This window comes from Ictalurus furcatus, chromosome 22 (genome assembly GCF_023375685.1).
Source record: "Ictalurus furcatus strain D&B chromosome 22, Billie_1.0, whole genome shotgun sequence".
NCBI lineage: Eukaryota > Metazoa > Chordata > Actinopteri > Siluriformes > Ictaluridae > Ictalurus > Ictalurus furcatus.
The window spans coordinates 17,225,015-17,242,771 of NC_071276.1; the positions used below are offsets into that span (position 1 = coordinate 17,225,015).

The window sequence follows — 17,757 nt, forward strand, 5'->3', positions numbered from 1 at the left end:
CGTTGTTTTCCCCGACAGACTGCAGCAACAAGACCAGCTATACACACACCGGAAACTGTAACGCGTGCGCACACGAAAAATTTCCGGTGCTCTCGTGAAAAGTTTCTCGCGCACATGCAAAAGTCTGTGTAATTTTTTGTTTATTTATTTATTTATTTATTGCAGAGGTTACTTGAGGGGCTCCGTAATACCCACTCCACTATTGCCGCTGATATCTTCTTCACCCATATCCGGATCACTTCCGGCACTACGTCACTTCCTTCCATCGATACACCAATCACAGTCCAGTGTTGTCAACCTGCCTTCCAAAACATGAAAACTCGCGGCTCGTACTTCCGGAAACAGGAAGTATTTAAGCCCCGCCTTGTTTATTATGCAGCATTTAGGTCATTGCTAACCGATTCCCGGATGTCTTTCTGTTTGGCCTATAACACACGATATAAGTCACAGAATATTACGCCATTTTACACACAAAACCTTATATAAGAAGGATTAGAAAACGTCATCCATAGCTCTTTCGTAGCTAGGGCTGTTCGAGACCTAGAAATTTTGGAGTCGACTCCGATTCTGATTCTGTTTCCATAGCTTTTAGGAATCGATTCGAAAACTTACAATGGTTTATTTACTTCACGGAAGCACAATTAAAACGCTAAACAGGCAGAATATCCTGTGTAATATCGATTAACCGGTCAAATACATGTTTGCTGCTTTTGTACTTGACCTTCAGCCTAAACTCAGTAAAGAACCGACATTCAAGCTTCGGAAGCGGCTCCCTACTCCCAATGCCTGGAATCGGAGAGTCGACTCTCATTGGAATCGATTCCCAGCTCCGTTTATATGCAATAACAATAGTCGTACAGGTTCATCTGTCATAAGCAGCATGATAACGGTAAGATAAGTGTGTCTGTGTGTTATCTTATCTTATAGTCTATGTGGTTATAAAGACCAAGAATGTAAGGTGGGAGACGTGGAATCGCCTTGTATTTACTTTATTAGCTATAGTTGCTACATGCTAACCCGGGTTTGAATGACAGGGGCTTGACTGGGAGGTAATGCTGGACTGGTGTAAGATGTCCTGGTCTAACACATTCATTTTAAAAGCTTTTAAATGATCTAATGCGTCGAGATTTATTATGTTAGAGATCTAAATCCACCAAAAAAAAAAAGTGCAGAACAAGAAAAGGTCAATTATTAGAAGTCAGTGACACCAAACTAGAGGATCTGTGAGTTACCCAAGCACTTAGAAACATAATCAGTGTCTCATTGTGTTATCACTTACTAAAATGTTTGTTCTTCTCCAGCTCCTGAGCTTCTGGTGACTCGGTGGGCGCCATGCAGAGACGCCACAGTAGTAATACAGATGGCATGCCAACTGAAAGGTTCGACTTGTCTCTGATTTACACTGTAACTGACATAAACCACCACAAAGTACTCTACAGACTGTAATGTTTCAGTATAAAAATACTGAACACCGAGTCGACGTTGACTTTAACACACATTAAGGTCTTCGATAGGTATACTATACTACTGTACAAGTACTACTAATATACTACTACTACTATACTAATATATTACTACTACTACTATATCTACTACAACTATACCACTACTACTACTATACGATTATACCACTACTACTACCACTATACTACTACTACTACTACTACTATACCACTACTACTATTACTACTATACTAATATACTACTACTACTACTATATCTACTACAACTATACCACTACCACTACTATACGATTATACCACTACTACTACTACTATACCACTACTACATTAATGTACTACTACTACTACTACTACACTAATATACTACTACTACACCACTACTATACTAATATACTACTACTACTACTACACCACTACTATACTAATATACTACTACTACACTAATATACTACTAGTACTACTACACCACTACTATACTAATATACTACTACTACTACTATACCATTACTACTATACCACTACTACTATACTACTACTACACTAATATACTACTACTACTATACTAATATACTACTACTACTATACCACTACTACACTAATATACTACTACTACTGTACTACCACTGTACTAATATACTACTACTACTGTACTACTACTATACTAATATACTACTACTTCTACTATACTCATATACTACCAATACTACCACTACTACTATACTACTATACTTGTACTACTACTATACCTGTACTACTACACTACTACTATAGTACTACTACTACTACTAATAATAATATATATATATTTTTTCTTCTTAACAGTCAAGGACACTTTTTTGCGGAAAATGACCTTGTATATTTGCACAATATATATTATTGACATTGTATTGTATTCCTTCTGTTTTTAAAAAAATATATATATAATAAGTCGATTTTTTTTTTCTTTATTATTGTATATATGTAACATAGCTTGACGGGGAATGTTTACTTGTACCGTGACAATACAAGGTGTTCATATTCAGAAACTAACAAGCAGTTAGTAAAAAGTTTTACATTTAAACTTTAAGATTTAAAAATCGATATTTCTTTATTTTTCTTATGTCTGAGAACGATGAACAATTTAATCAACCAAAAGGATGAGCGGAAAGCCATTTAAAAACATTTTATGATTTAAAAAAAAATTAGGAACATGGTCAGATTTCACCTGCGAGCTGATTTGCTTATTCCACATGACACACAGTCTGATTTCACTCAGGCTTTATCACATCCTCATCTTGACAAGGCTGTCTGCTGTTTTATAAACCTAGGAACAGGAGTCAAACGCTCGGGTCCGAGAGCAGTCTGGATGAAGGAGGTGTGTTTGATTGTTTAAAGCCCGAGTCTTCCACCTCGCCCCAGCAGCTCTTCTCAGGCCTGGTGGGCGTGTCTGCCAGTTCCGTGACCTCGGCCCCGTTCCAGGCTGCTGGACTCGTCCTCGGGTCTCCTCCCGAGGTCTTCATCCAGATGACTACTTTGTCGCGGGAGGACGGCTCTCACCGGGCAGAGAATGCAGCGTTTCTTCCTCGCCCTGCCCAGCACCATCATCATCACCACCATCATCATTTCCACCAGTCGGGGCAGCACCGCTCCGCCCTGCTTCATTCAGCGTCCTCGGCTGAGAGACGGAGCAGCAGGGATGATGGAGGTGAGAAGGGTGATGGCAGTTTATAAGACTTTGGATTTGCTTCCCAGATGATGCACTTGATTCATGCTGATTTTGAATTTTTTTTTTCTAGGAGACGACGCGTCTGCTCCGGCTCCTGCTCTGTCCGAACTGAAAGCTGTGGTCACGTGGCTGCAGAGAGGATTCCCCTTCATCCTCATCCTCCTCATTAAAGTCTGTTTCCAGCACAAACTCGGTGAGAACCTGAGCTGACCGAGCAATAGTCAGTAGAGTCGATCGATTCACAATTATTCCACAATATTGGAATTCATCATGGGAAAGATTTAGTCAAAAAAACATCCCATACACCTCAGCCCTGTTTCATTCTTCACTCTGATTGGTCAGAAGGTCTTGATTCATTTTCTATAACAGCCGCTCTGACTGTAATGTTCCGGCTGCACGATTTATATCAACGCACTCATTCTAATATGTTCTCGTTTCTGTAGTAACCGCTCGTTCGCTTGGACTCGGACTTGGACATTTTGTTAGTTTTATTGTCTCGTTAACTTTAAGCGAGGGAAAACGGTGACGCGAAGTACTTTATAGCTGCTATAATGCAAGCGCTACTTTTTTTGTTGTTTTGTTTTGTTTTGCGGATGTTCCAGGCTACGAAATGTAACTAAAAATGGATAAAACCTACAGCAAATGCGTAGCCTGGCCTAGGTAAGATTACGTAATGTGTGGTCATGTGACTCAGGTTATCGTTATGTGTTCATCAGGTATTGCCGTGTGCATTGGCATGGCCAGCACGTTCGCCTTCGCTAATTCAACTCTAAAGCACCAGGTGTCGCTACGGGTAAGTGTGCACCCTCGGAACATACCGTATCCTTATCGTTGACCTAGACTGTATTTAAACGTACTTTTATTAAAAATCGTAGCTAAATCAACTCAACTTGTTGTTGGTTTCGCAGGAGGAGAGGTCCAGCTTTGTTGCTGTTTGGATTCTGGTGTTTCTAGCAGGCAACATTGTGTATGTGTATTACACGTTCAGTGCTGAGGAGCTGCACAACAGGTCGGTGTGATCAGGCGTCTCTTGAGACCTCCCTCTGACGCCGTTTACACACACACACACACACACACACACACACGTGCGCGCACACATGCATCCGCCAACTTGCCTGACTTTTTTTTTGTTTTGTTTTGATTTATTTGTTTGTTTGTTTATTTATTTATTTATGAATATTATGTTCTACTTGCATTTCCTTTTTTTTAGGATCATTTATGTCTACAGATCTAGTGAGTACTTTTTTTCCCCCATCCATCACATTTTTCACCCTCCTTTCTCACACTTTTTCTTTGTCTCCTTCTTGTTTAAATGCCAGAGAATAGAATCAGTAGACAAATGTGATCTTTTATTGGAAATATTTTAACTCGAATTGGGTAAAAAAAAAAAACCTTGAAAAACAATATATTACGGATAATACCAGCTGTTAATGCTACCTGTATTTTAAAAAAAATCTATATATTTACCTGATTTACCCTTTAAATTCAGTTGTGTGCAGAAGTTTGGGCACCCATGGCCAAATGACTGTTAAATTTTTTATTATTATTATTTTTTTTAATTAAACACAAACTTTGCACCAAATTCTAAAAAAAAGGTGTTTTTTTTTTGCAAATGTTAATGCACAGTTATGTTATATTTGATGAAATTAAAATGATGAATGAATAAAATAGTAATTGTAGCATGTGCAAAAGTTTAGACACCCTTCCAGTTGTTAAGTCTCAGAACTTAATCTGACTCCTCAAACTTTGTGCTGACCCTCAACAATCATGGGCTCCTCTACGCAGCTGACTAAGGATCTGAATATGAAGCGATTGTAACTGATGCCTACAAAGCAGGGAAAGGCTATAAAAAGATCTTCTAGCTGGCTTTCCTCTGTGAGAAATATCAGTATGAAAACGTGGAAGTCGGGGCAGGGTCTGGAAGCCCAGGAAAACTCCCAGATAATACTGGTCCGTCTGTGTGGCATATACTATAAAGTAACTGCATTACTACATGTAGTTCGATGTACAGGTTGTGTTTAAAAAACAAAACAAAACAGACCAAAAAACAAAAAAAACCAAAAACCTAAACACAACACACCAACCTCAACAAAATACAGCATGTTCTTTGGGCAGGGGTGCCAAAACTTTTACATACAACTGTAAATAAGAGAGCGTACTACTTCTTTATTTTTGGCCTCCAGCTTTATACATAGTTTGTACTATAATATTTACATTTGAATAATTTTTAAATAATTAAAAAATCTATACTCTTTGTAAGAAAGAAATCTAATTGAATAATGAATATAATACATATATTTATGCAGATATGAAATATATTTTATATAGAAATATATGTTCATATTTGACATTTATTAGAATGATTTATGTAAAATTTGTATATAATTATTGCTTTACTTGTACTAAAAATTTTTTAAAATTGTCTACAGCTTATTTCATCCTTTATATCACTATTCGTTATATCTATGCTACACCTGCACCAGCATTTCAGTCTGCTTTTCCTGCACACTGTGTACTTTCTGGATAAAATATTGATTTCGTTCTCAGATAAACCGATTCACTGATCTTATACCACTGGATTTGGCAACCCGGACTGCGTCGATTAACGTATTTTCGTGTCTTTCTCTCTCGCAGTCTGATATTCGCCAAGCCGAACATTAACAGTTATGATTTCTTCGACCTGATCTGGGTGGTCGGAATCACCGACTTTGTGCTCAAGTACTTCACCATGGCTGTCAAGTGCCTCGTTCTCTTCCTACCCAAAATCCTCCTGGCTTTCAAATCCAGAGTAAGAGTAACTTTACTTCTGCCCTGCGTGCTTTTTCTTATAATGTACCTGTCTTTTTATCCGGCCTCGGTGTAAATGCCCACGTCTGGGCTGATAAACAAGCCAGTCAAGGCTTGCTTGTGTGTGTTTCTGGCTTCTTGGCACACAGTAACTGAGCTCATGGTCCTCAGGGACAGGAGTGAGATCACCTCTCCTTGGAACACACACACACACACACACACACACACAAACACACAGCACACAATACACACGCACTGGAGCTCAGTCGTGATTGCAGCATTTGCTTGCTGTTTTGAAGCCTGAATGAATTTTCCCCCCTCGTAACCATCACACTCCAATCTCCCTCTCCAATCACACACACGTTCACAGACATACACACACTTTCCAGCTCCGGTGCCGTGCCCAGGTGGCCCTCTGTCAGGCAATGAGGTCATGGTCACACTGTCAGCCTTTCTTCCTCATTACTGGGCCGTGATCATCGTTAACATGGCTATAAATACACACCAACACACACACACACACAAGCCCGTACATGTCAGGGTTTTACCTTTCTCACGCGGTGAGCGTGATCCCGTGTATCCTGATCTTTGTGAATGGAGCGTCGAGGCGGGAATCTCTCGGCACCTCATGATTTAATTCAGCGCACCTTGATGTGATCGGTTCGTTTCATTTTAAAAAGAAAATGATACGCTACGTGATTTTCTATTATGACCACTAGGTATGGAATAAAACACTTGTGCACATGCCGTTATAGCAAAATAAACAGTGGTGTGTGTGTGTATGTGTGTGTGTTGAAGTTTTGTGGCTCTTAGTATGAATATGTTCGCCTTAAGGTTATCTATAAGCTAGCGTGCGGCAAAACAATGACAAAATTCGCGTTCAGAAGATGCGCGCGTTCGAAACCACTGATACGGATCAACGATCTTTGACGACGCCGTTCGTCGGATTTTCTGTCCAATCAAATGCTCTCTAGAATCTGCTGTGTCCCGCCCCCAACATTATTAAAAAACCATGTTACTAACTGTCAAGTACGGCTTAGCCCGGGCTGTGAGGCAAGCTAAACGCTATTGGCTATTTCAAAAGGGGGAGGAGCAACCCGATATGTCCCGCCCTGACTTCCTGTTTCAGTAGAAATTACGTTAACACGTCATGGGGACTTTAAATAACGTTTTAAACATTAGTTTATTATTACACTTCGCCTATGTAGAGCGTCTGTGATACAAGTCCCCGTGAGTGAGCCGTTACTATAGAAACGATAGCGTATTCAACGATAGCGTACAGTCAGAGCCGCTGTTAATAATCAGAAAACGAATCGACCCGTTTTGACCAATCCGAATCGAGAATTCGACAACGCAGTGCTACAAGCTGCTTTTAACGCATACTACTACTTTTTGACAAACACTAGGGTGCAAAAGTTTGCATCCCCTTAGGACACAAAGTGGTGAATTTATTATTTAGTGTTTATCGAACATACATTGCTCAAATTAGTTCTGGAGACAGACTGAGACACCGTCGGTGCTGAAGTTGCCCGGTATTTTGAATTGTTGTGTTGTTATGGGATACACGCAGATTGTATTTTTTTTTTGTAAAATAAGAACGCAAACATTTGCACTTGACTGTATTTCCATCTGGACAGTCAGAATTTCTTCAGAATGTCTTTCAGTTTGCTTTCTATCAGGCGTGTAGCGGGCTCTACAATGGTATAACTTTATATTCTACTCACTGAGCATATAGAGTGTACAGGAAGCCATTTTGGGATTGGCTAAAACACAAACAAATGCTTGTAGAAGAGTTGAAAAGGGTGTCCTTTTGCATGGATCGCCTAGGAAATGTCAAACTTGACATCGTTTACAATAACTGCAGTTTTCTTTGCTCGAGAAAGTGTCACGGTTTAAAAAAATGACTCATTCATTTCACAGCCCTAGTCAATTCTTGTCAGTTTTTCTTTTTCAACCCAAGCTTGTGCAAAAGTTAGTGATGCATCTAATCATCCCTAATAGAGGGTGGTTTATATATTTTTTTTCCCAGGCTGCACGTCATAGCCACAATTTGTTAATTGATGAGAAAAAAAAGATTAATCAGCGTTTTTAAATTAAGTTCTGCCCCTCATGGATTAAGATTAATGGAGCCCCAGGCTTTCCTGCTCTTGGGATTCAACCTAGCTTGCCCTACCGTCCTTCTTTAATAAAGTTTTCCTTTATTGGTTGTTATTATTAGTACAGAAGCGTAGCCGGCATTGTCAGAAGTGAGCCGAAATGCATCACTGCCGCTGCTTATTTATTTATTTATTTATTTATTTATTAATTTTCCTCTTTTCCTCCCTCCCCTGGCGGAAATCCAGTTTCAATTCGTCTGAGCCGAGAGGAAACAGTTTGCATGAAACTCTGGCTAAGATAAATTGCCTGCGTGGGCAGGTCGCAGGACCCCGGCGGGCGTCTAGCACGCGTCCAACGAGGGTGATTAATTGCTGTCAGAGAAAATCCGAGCAGTCATTATGCATATGGAGCTGGAGCTGGTGCCGGAGCCGCTTGTTCGGTGGCCGAATGATTATTATTTTTTATTTTTTTAGGTTCTCAGTAGGGATCTGTGTTCAGAACAGATTCCCTTCCATCCGTCTCAGCAAAGTTTTTAACTAGCGTCCGAGCACCCAAAACTATGATTAATTTAACCATTTATGGGTTTTTCCTCAAATCTTACTGCAAAAAGCTATACGGTAAACAAAGGAACATTTCAGAACCGTATAGTGTATAAACATCTTAACTTAAACGTCCAATCAACTACGTGTTATAATAGTACTAGTCAGAGATATGTAGCGTGACATAATTTATCACGGTGTTTATTGTTGCCCAGCCCTAGCTGTGGTTATAACTCATTATAAGCACTTAACTGTTTTTCTGTTTTGTTTTGTTGGGGGTTTTTTTGGTGCTCGTTTATTAGTATTTTTACGGTAGACATTATTGCCAGTAGTTACAGTACAAGAAGGTCATGGGAAGGTACACTGTGTTGCTTTGTGCTAACATACAGCGAAGTAGAACTTGATTGGAAACGTTTTAGATTATTATCATCATCCAACAACTGTATATTTTTTTTTTTTCACAGCCCACAATTTTCATTTAATCTTCACCGAATTTGGCTCAGATGATCTTCAGACTAATCTACATAAAAGTTTTGAAATTCAAAACTGTTCGAACAAAGAAAGTTAGCGCTAACTGTCAAAGACTAGCAGCAGTTGGTGTAAAAAAAAAGAAAAAAAAAAAAGCTATAATCACGTCTCAAATGGATTATTTTGAAGTGTACTACAAATATGTAGTGTATTTTATTAACATTTTGATGTATTTAAGGTACCGACGTACTAGCTGAAGGGGCGGAGCGACTAGAGAGAGCTGCGGTTGTTTACGGCTGCGTTCCGTTCCATAAGTGTCCGTAACTAATAACTAATCCCTCTAAAGCTTCCACACGTTCTACACCGGGTCACGCGTCAACAGTTTTGTAAAGTTGAAGCAGGTGATTTTGTTGTTGATGTAAACTAGACGAAGTATTGTAATTTAATAAACACACAGATTAAGCAACAAAAATTTCCCAAAGCTACTACCAGTTTCATTTTGAATCGACTTGACTGGACTTAGTCTGATTTCACAAGATTTCATGCAAAGTGTTCAAACATGATAAAAATGGTTGGTATATTTTGTTTTAAAAATATATATATATATAAATATATAGCTTAGATGTATTAACACCTTCAGGCTAGAATGTAAGGCATGTGAAACCAAATGAGTCCAAAATCTAATGGAGTTCTGATGTGGATATTTATTCGTTATGTATCAGTAGAGGTTTTCCTCTTATCAAAATGAATCTCTCATACTTTAAAAGTTTCAGGCTTTGAGAGTAAATTGGTCCTAAATTGGCCAAAGGGTTAATCTACTACCCTTACTCTTAATTGGGTAGCAGCTGTAGTGTGTTCCTGCCAGTTTTCTTTGCAGTGTGGCTAAATTACCCATCATGCCAGAAGACCGCCGAGCGCTGGTGTCTTGCCAGATTTTAGGCTTAGGTTAAGCTTTTTTTCCACCCTCAGGCTCTTTTAAAGCACTCGGGAGTCGGGGCTGCCTGGAGGAAACGGATGGGCGAATACAATTCAATGGAACTGTTTCTCTCTCTCTGTCGCTCTCTGTGGTTTTTGGACAGGGACAGCTTGCAGTCTGACAGTGCTGGCACTTCCTACTGCGTTTGGGCACAGGTGCCTGCAGTTATTCCTGCTTATGATAATGTTTACAAAGAGGAGAGAATATCAAGATGGCAGTTTCACACTAACGACTGTACTGTTATTGCTTTTCACTGCAGAAAAAAAGAAAACCTTGGATGTGTCGTTGCGGCTTCGCTGGAATCAAGCCGTGCTTTTCTTTTCTCGTTCTTTTCTCTTTTTTTGGCTCACCATTGGAAGACTTTGAAAGCTGTGTCTTTGGAAACATGCTCGAAACATCTGTTTTTTTTTTGTTGTTTTTTAAAAAATTTTTATTATTATTATTTATTTTTAGAAACAGTCAGTGGATGGTAATCTTCTCCAGCTTTGGATAGAATTAGCTGTGAAAATGGAATTTGGGATACGGCATTGTGCTTCCTCGCAGTGATTTTGGACTCGTTAGGACTTGAATCTCTTCTGGTCATTCATTCCTGAGCTTTAGATGAATCGGTTTGTTCAGTAAGGGTCCTTGAGTTAAAAATAAAAACAAACACACACACAATCAACCCCCCCAAAAAAAGCAACAAAAAAAACCACAAACAAACATGGCAGCACGAATGCGCATAAAGGCCAGGTCTACCAAACCGTGTTATGTTTTCGCTGTATTTTGAATCTGTTTTGGTTTAACCAGGGTCGTCACGTGTTTAGGTAGGCAAAAATCTCAGCCAGGACGTACCACAAACGACATTCAGAGACTAGACATAACAAATAACCCTTATAATGGCAACCGTCTTAATTGGTCGTACTGAAGCTAGCTTGGATACCTTTGATCAAAGGGTGCAAACACTTCTGGACATCCATGGGCACAGCTAAACCAATTTGGAGACAGGTTCTGCACATATTATCATGTCTGGAACGGCTCGGAACACTACCCTCGGACACTACCGGCGGATCCCGCTGGACCGCCGCACGAGCAGTGCAGCTTTCCAAGAAAAAGAAACAAGCTGGCATTAAAAGTAGACTAACTCAACAGTGATCTCTGTCCTAAATCAACCGCTTTGGGATTATTGGCTGGGATTATTCATGGAAGAAGATAAATCCGATTTAAAATGCAACAGTGGAAATTCGACATTATATCTGTTTCAGTAAGGGCGTGGATCAGTGCCGGCTGTGAGTGGTAGGAGTAGCAGAGAATGACTGGGTAATGAATGAAAGGCTACACCTGTGACTGATCAACTTTTTTTACGTCGCGTGTCTTGCAGTGAGTTGCTAGAAAGCTAGAACGAGCGAGGCAGTACCGAACTGAGAGTGTCCTCCTGAGTCTGTGTGTGATTTTATTTTTTTCCCTTTCTTCTTAATGCCTCAGCAACGAAGTGGCACGAAGAGGCATTATGTTTTCAGGTCATCTGTGTGTTCGTCTGGGATTCCTGTTAGCGTGATATCTCAAGAACGAGTGGTTAAACGATTGTGGGATTTCTGGGAATTGTTATAGTAAGCAGTAGATTGGAAATTGATTGGCTTTTTCAGTTGAGCCAATCAGGATCAAGGTCACAACAAGGTCAAATGTCTGAAAGAGTTTTTTTCTGTAATAGTTTCCTTCCTGTTCGTCATAGAGATGTTGCGTACATGTTCAGGTTCAGGAACTTGAGGCACATTATTTTTTGGCTAGCTATGATTGTTGGCATCGATTTTTTTTTTTTCCCCAGGATTCGGGATCGTCTTTAGCGCAATATCTCAAGAACGTGAGGTTGAATGTTTGTAGGATCACTGAGAATGACTGATCCAAACAGAGTCAAGGTCACAGCAAGGTCAAATGTCCGAAATAGTTTTTCTTTAATAGCTTCCTTCCGGTTTTGAGTATTTTTTAAAGGTATTTCTGGCATACAATCGAATAACAAGAAGGACTAGACTTGTTGGTTGTGGAGGCATCCCCATCGATGCCACTGGTGTCGAGTTCTCCACCAGTTTTTACTGTACGCTCGAGGATGCACTCGAGGTGTTTTAATGCTTTATTGGCTTCACACAGATTACATACAGGCCATCATTGAGCTGTGTTAGGGTGTAGAACATGACTTTTTTGTTTTTTTGCTCCAACATATGTGAAACATTTGAAGCCTCTGGCCAACAATGGCAATAAAAGCATACCATATTATCTGGATTATAACACATGATATGTAGAGCTGTAATCTGCCTGTGTGTGTGTGCGTGTGTGCTGACAGGGAAAGCTTTATCTGCTTATCGAAGAGTTCAGTCAGCTCTTTCGTGCTCTGGTGCCCATCCAGATGTGGTACAAGTACATCATTGGCGAGGATCCATCCAGCAGCTACTTCCTGGGTGCAGCGTTGATTATCATATACAGCCTGTGCAAGGTAAGGAGTCTCCTGATGTTGCCATTCCATTCCTTAAATGATTGTCGATTTCGTATTTCACACATGATGAGATTTTTTCCGAAAAGACTAGACATTTCACGGGACGTTGCACGCCCCTGCAGCACCCCCTAACCTGAAAATGACACTTCTGTGATGCACTGAATAGGTTTATCCAGGCTCAAGCTTTTAAGGCTTTTGAGGCTTATGAGGCTTATATAGAAGTCAGTTGAGCAAATCCAAAAATGTCTAGCTATCAGCTGTACGTTTACCGTCATCATTTCTTCTGTTTTCTTTCTGTTCCAGTCATTTGACCTCTGTGGAAGACTATCAGGTATTCGGAAAGCCTTCGCCGTGCTCTGTAGCTCGCAGGTCAGTCCTTTCTTCATCTTCTTTTTGATAGTTATTACAAGGCTTTCGTATTATAGTAATAGCAAGCGTCTTAGGAATTCCATACACTCCATGTATTTACTGTATTTCCTGGACGTTATTTTTTCCAGTAAGGTATATGTTACAATGCTTGCCTTAACCTACAGTATTAAAATATAGTGGCTCCATTATGCTATAAATTGGGGGGGGGAAATGGATGAGATGTCGTTCTTTTAATAAATAAAACAATTGTCGAATTGCATTCGTTGGCAATTTGCTGTGGTGTGAGAGGAATAAAGCGCGAGCCAGCTAGCCGACGGGCTATAACGTGAGGTGTGGCTTCTTCGGGATTTATTTAAACTAGCCGAGCAAAAATAAACCGAAGGTTTGTCCATATTGTGTCCGAAATGGCACTTACTCGATATTCATTTCTTGTTTATAGCCCTGTTGTATAAAGCAGTTGCTCCAGGATTTTGCGATTTATAGTGCGGTTATACCGAGCGTTAGCCGGGCCGATATCCGGTATATGATTGCGATTATACCGAGCGTTAGCCGGGCCGATATCCGGTATATGAATGCGGTTATACCGAGCGTTAGCCGGGCCGATATCCGGTATAAGAGTGCGGTTATACCGAGCGTTAGCCGGGCCGATATCCGGTATAAGAGTGCGGTTATACCGAGCGTTAGCCGTGCCGATATCCGGTATATGAATGCGGTTATACCGAGCGTTAGCCGGGCCGATATCCGGTATAAGAGTGCGGTTATACCGAGCGTTAGCCGGGCCGATATCCGGTATAAGAGTGCGGTTATACCGAGCGTTAGCCGGGCCGATATCCGGTATAAGAGTGCGGTTATACCGAGCGTTAGCCGGGCCGATATCCGGTATAAGAGTGCGGTTATACCGAGCGTTAGCCGGGCCGATATCCGGTATATGAGTGCGGTTATACCGAGCGTTAGCCGGGCCGATATCCGGTATAAGAGTGCGGTTATACCGAGCGTTAGCCGGGCCGATATCCGGTATATGAGTGCGGTTATATCGAGCGTTAGCCGGGCCGATATCCGGTATAAGAGTGCGGTTATACCGAGCGTTAGCCGGGCCGATATCTGGTATAAGAGTGCGGTTATACCGAGCGTTAGCCGTGCCGATATCCGGTATAAGAGTGCGGTTATACCGGGCGTTAGCCGGGCCGATATCCGGTATATGAGTGCGGTTATACCGGGCGTTAGCCGGGCCGATATCCGGTATAAGAGTGCGGTTATACCGGGCGTTAGCCGGGCCGATATCCGGTATATGAGTGCGGTTATACCGGGCGTTAGCCGGGCCGATATCCGGTATAAGAGTGCGGTTATACCGGGCGTTAGCCGGGCCGATATCCGGTATAAGAGTGCGGTTATACCGAGCGTTAGCCGGGCCGATATCCGGTATAAGAGTGCGGTTATACCGAGCGTTAGCCGGGTCGATATCCGGTATAAGAGTGCGGTTATACCGGGCGTTAGCCGTGCCGATATCCGGTATAAGAGTGCGGTTATACCGGGCGTTAGCCGGGCCGATATCCGGTATAAGAGTGCGGTTATACCGGGCGTTAGCCGGGCCGATATCCGGTATAAGAGTGCGGTTATACCGGGCGTTAGCCGGGCCGATATCCGGTATAAGAGTGCGGTTATACCGAGCGTTAGCCGGGCCGATATCCGGTATAAGAGTGCGGTTATACCGGGCGTTAGCCGGGCCGATATCCGGTATAAGAGTGCGGTTATACCGGGCGTTAGCCGGGCCGATATCCGGTATAAGAGTGCGGTTATACCGAGCGTTAGCCGTGCCGATATCCGGTATATGAGTGCGGTTATACCGAGCGTTAGCCGGGCCGATATCCGGTATATGAGTGCGGTTATACCGAGCGTTAGCCGGGCCGATATCCGGTATAAGAGTGCGGTTATACCGAGCGTTAGCCGTGCCGATATCCGGTATAAGAGTGCGGTTATACCGAGCGTTAGCCGGGCCGATATCCGGTATATGAGTGCGGTTATACCGGGCGTTAGCCGGGCCGATATCCGGTATAAGAGTGCGGTTATACCGAGCGTTAGCCGGGCCGATATCCGGTATAAGAGTGCGGTTATACCGAGCGTTAGCCGGGCCGATATTCAGTATAACTGAACTCTTGCTCGTGCGATATTGCTTAAATGACCGTAAATTTGACTCAGCTTCACAATGTATGACACTTTTTTTAAAATTTGAATTTCCATAATTATTATGGCTTTAACGCATGTATGGGCTTGCGCGCGCGCGTGTGTGTGTGTGTGTGTGTGTGTGTGTGTGTGTGTGTGTGTGTGTAACACAGAGTTACGGTATGAGGGCCAGCACGCAGCAGTGCAGTGAGGCAGGAGATGTGTGTGCAATCTGCCAGGCTGAATTCAGAGAGCCACTCGCTCTGCTCTGTCAGGTAAGAGCCCTGCAAAGCATGCTGGGGAAAAATATGCCAGGTTGACACATTAGTATAAACACTACACAGTTTCTTTTATTTTCATTTAAACAATTTTTTTTGCCTTTTTCTTACCTGCACAGTATGTACGTGATTAAATAGATGTATATTTTTGGAAATGTAAGGTTTATTTGAGAACGTTTACAAAATGTTTAACCAATGTAAGCAAGTCTTGGGAAATATTGTGACTCTAATGCCTTGTCCTCCAGCATGTGTTCTGCGAAGACTGTCTGTGTCTGTGGTTCGACCGGGAACGGACGTGTCCGCTGTGCCGTGCGGTCGTCGTGGAAACGCCTCGCAGCTGGAAGGACGGCACCACGTCCGCGCACTTTCAGATCTACTGATCGGATGCGACGTGAAACTCCCGTCGAAGCGTCTAGAAATAAGATTTGTGTTCACGCCGGAGAAAATCACACGGTCGGGTGTAGAAACGGTGAAAAGATGCGTCGAGCCGCATACAGAATTTTTAATCGCATCTCGATTCCCAGAGAGTCCCGTCCCGACTCGTAGCACGGACTTTATCTCCTTTTAAATCCATCGGTAGCGCCGTTGCTCTGTCCCGCCGCATCAGCACTAATTAAGCGTACCTCTGATATAAAAACAACATCTTGCAGAAAGGAAAAGGCTTGCCAGTTATGCAGTGTTGCCCTCTACTGTTTCTCCACAGCAGCGTCGTTTATCTCATAGCCTTCGAAAATGCTAAATCGTGTTCAAAAATATTCTAATGCATGATGATCTATGACTGTACTTTCATTTTTACTTACTCGATTAAAAGCCTCTTTCAGTAACAACCCCCCCACCCCCAGAAAATCAGTCAAATTCTTCTCATTTGCTCAATTCAAAAGCCTTTTATTGTCAGAAATCACAGAAAATCACAATATCAAAATAGCAGAGGTAAATCACGTGGAATAAAAACACACAGTAACGCGAGCTATGTTCATAATCCAGTGTGTAGAAAAGATCGTAGCGTATGTAAACATCGGATTCACATTATGCCGTGTTTGAGTTTGTAGGGACGTTTTTCTACGTTAACACTTCGAGCGACCATCGAGTCAAAGCCCTTTATATAAAAAGCCCTAGAAGAGATTTGTGTTGATAGAGAAATACCTACTGTAGGTCAAAATACAGCTCCGACAGTTCTAGCGTACACATCTACGTCGTCATAAAGAGCCTCGGATCAGGAGGAAATAAAAACCAGGAAACTAACGCGAAAGGGAAGAAACTCCTGAATCGAAAGAAAGACGGAAAGAAACGAAAGACATTGCCTAAATTGAAATAAATAAACACACAAATATGTATATACTTATATAAACACAGGAATAAATACGTCAAAGAAATCAATATACGAATTCATGACTGAAGGAAGAAAGAAGCTCGTTCAAAGAGAATGACTGAAAGAGAGGAAAGAAAGAAACTGCTTAAACTGAAAGAGAAGAAAGGAAGAAGGAATGTCTAAAATGGAAAAAGAAAGAAAGCAATGATCATTGTGACCCTGATCAGGATAAGGCAGAAAGTGAGAGGGGGTGAGAAATAAGCGAGAGAACAGAAAAAGAGAAAATAGAGTAAAGAAAGGAAATTGCCTAAATTTAAAGAAAGATAGATAGACAGAAAGAAACAAAGAGAAGAAAGAAAGAAATTGGTGTAAATAAAGAAAATACGGAAGAGAGAACAAAAAAATAAAAAAAGGAGAAAGAAAGAAGAAAAGAGAATAAATAAATAAATTGCCTGAACTGAAAAAGGTAGATCGAGTAAAGGTAGGAAGAAAGGATGAACGAAAGAAGAGGAAAAAAAATATGAACGAGGAAAAAATAGGAAAGGAACAAGAAAGAAAGATGAGAAAACAAAAAAAAAAAAAGAAAGGAGAATAAAGAAAAAAAAAAGAGAATAAATAAAGAAATGGCCTATGCTGAAAAAGATAGATAGAGGAAAGAAAGAAACAATAAGAAGAAAGTATGAATGAAAGAAGAGGAAAAAATATGAATGAGGGGGGGGGGAAACAAACAGAAAAGGAACAAGAAAGAATGAACTCGTAAAGAAAGAAAGAAGAAACAAGATGAAGGAGAAAACAAAAGGAGAAAGAAAAAGAGAATAAATAAAGAAATTGCCTAAACTGTAAAAGGTAGATAGAGTATTGAAAGAAACGATGAGAAGAAAGGATGAAAAGGAACAAGAAAGAAAGAGAAGAAACAACATGAGGGAGAAAACAGAAAAAAAGAAGACAATAAGATAATAAAGAAAGAAATGACCTAAATTGAAGATCGATAGATAGATAGATCGATAGAAAGAAACTAGTTAAATGAAAGAAAGAAGGAAAGAAAGAAAGTCCTGACTTGTTCGTAGCTTATTAGAGAGGTTACAGTGCAATATGCAGAGGATGTTTTGGTAAAGAGCTCTTCCTCTGAAGACTCATCA

The 17,757-nt window shown here is 41.1% G+C and overlaps 1 protein-coding gene across 1 annotated transcript; it reads left to right on the top strand.

The window, feature by feature from the left end:
* The first annotated feature begins 193 nt into the window (after window positions 1-193).
* Window positions 194-17,335, top strand: rnft2 (ring finger protein, transmembrane 2). Its single transcript, XM_053654288.1, has 11 exons — window positions 194-889; window positions 1,302-1,379; window positions 2,771-3,147; window positions 3,239-3,361; window positions 3,885-3,961; window positions 4,077-4,177; window positions 5,803-5,956; window positions 12,353-12,502; window positions 12,806-12,871; window positions 15,205-15,306; window positions 15,555-17,335. The coding sequence occupies exons 2-11, from the start codon at window positions 1,333-1,335 to the stop codon at window positions 15,687-15,689; spliced, it is 1,332 nt and encodes a 443-aa protein (XP_053510263.1). The 5' UTR covers window positions 194-889; window positions 1,302-1,332; the 3' UTR covers window positions 15,690-17,335.
* The last annotated feature ends 422 nt before the right edge of the window (window positions 17,336-17,757 follow it).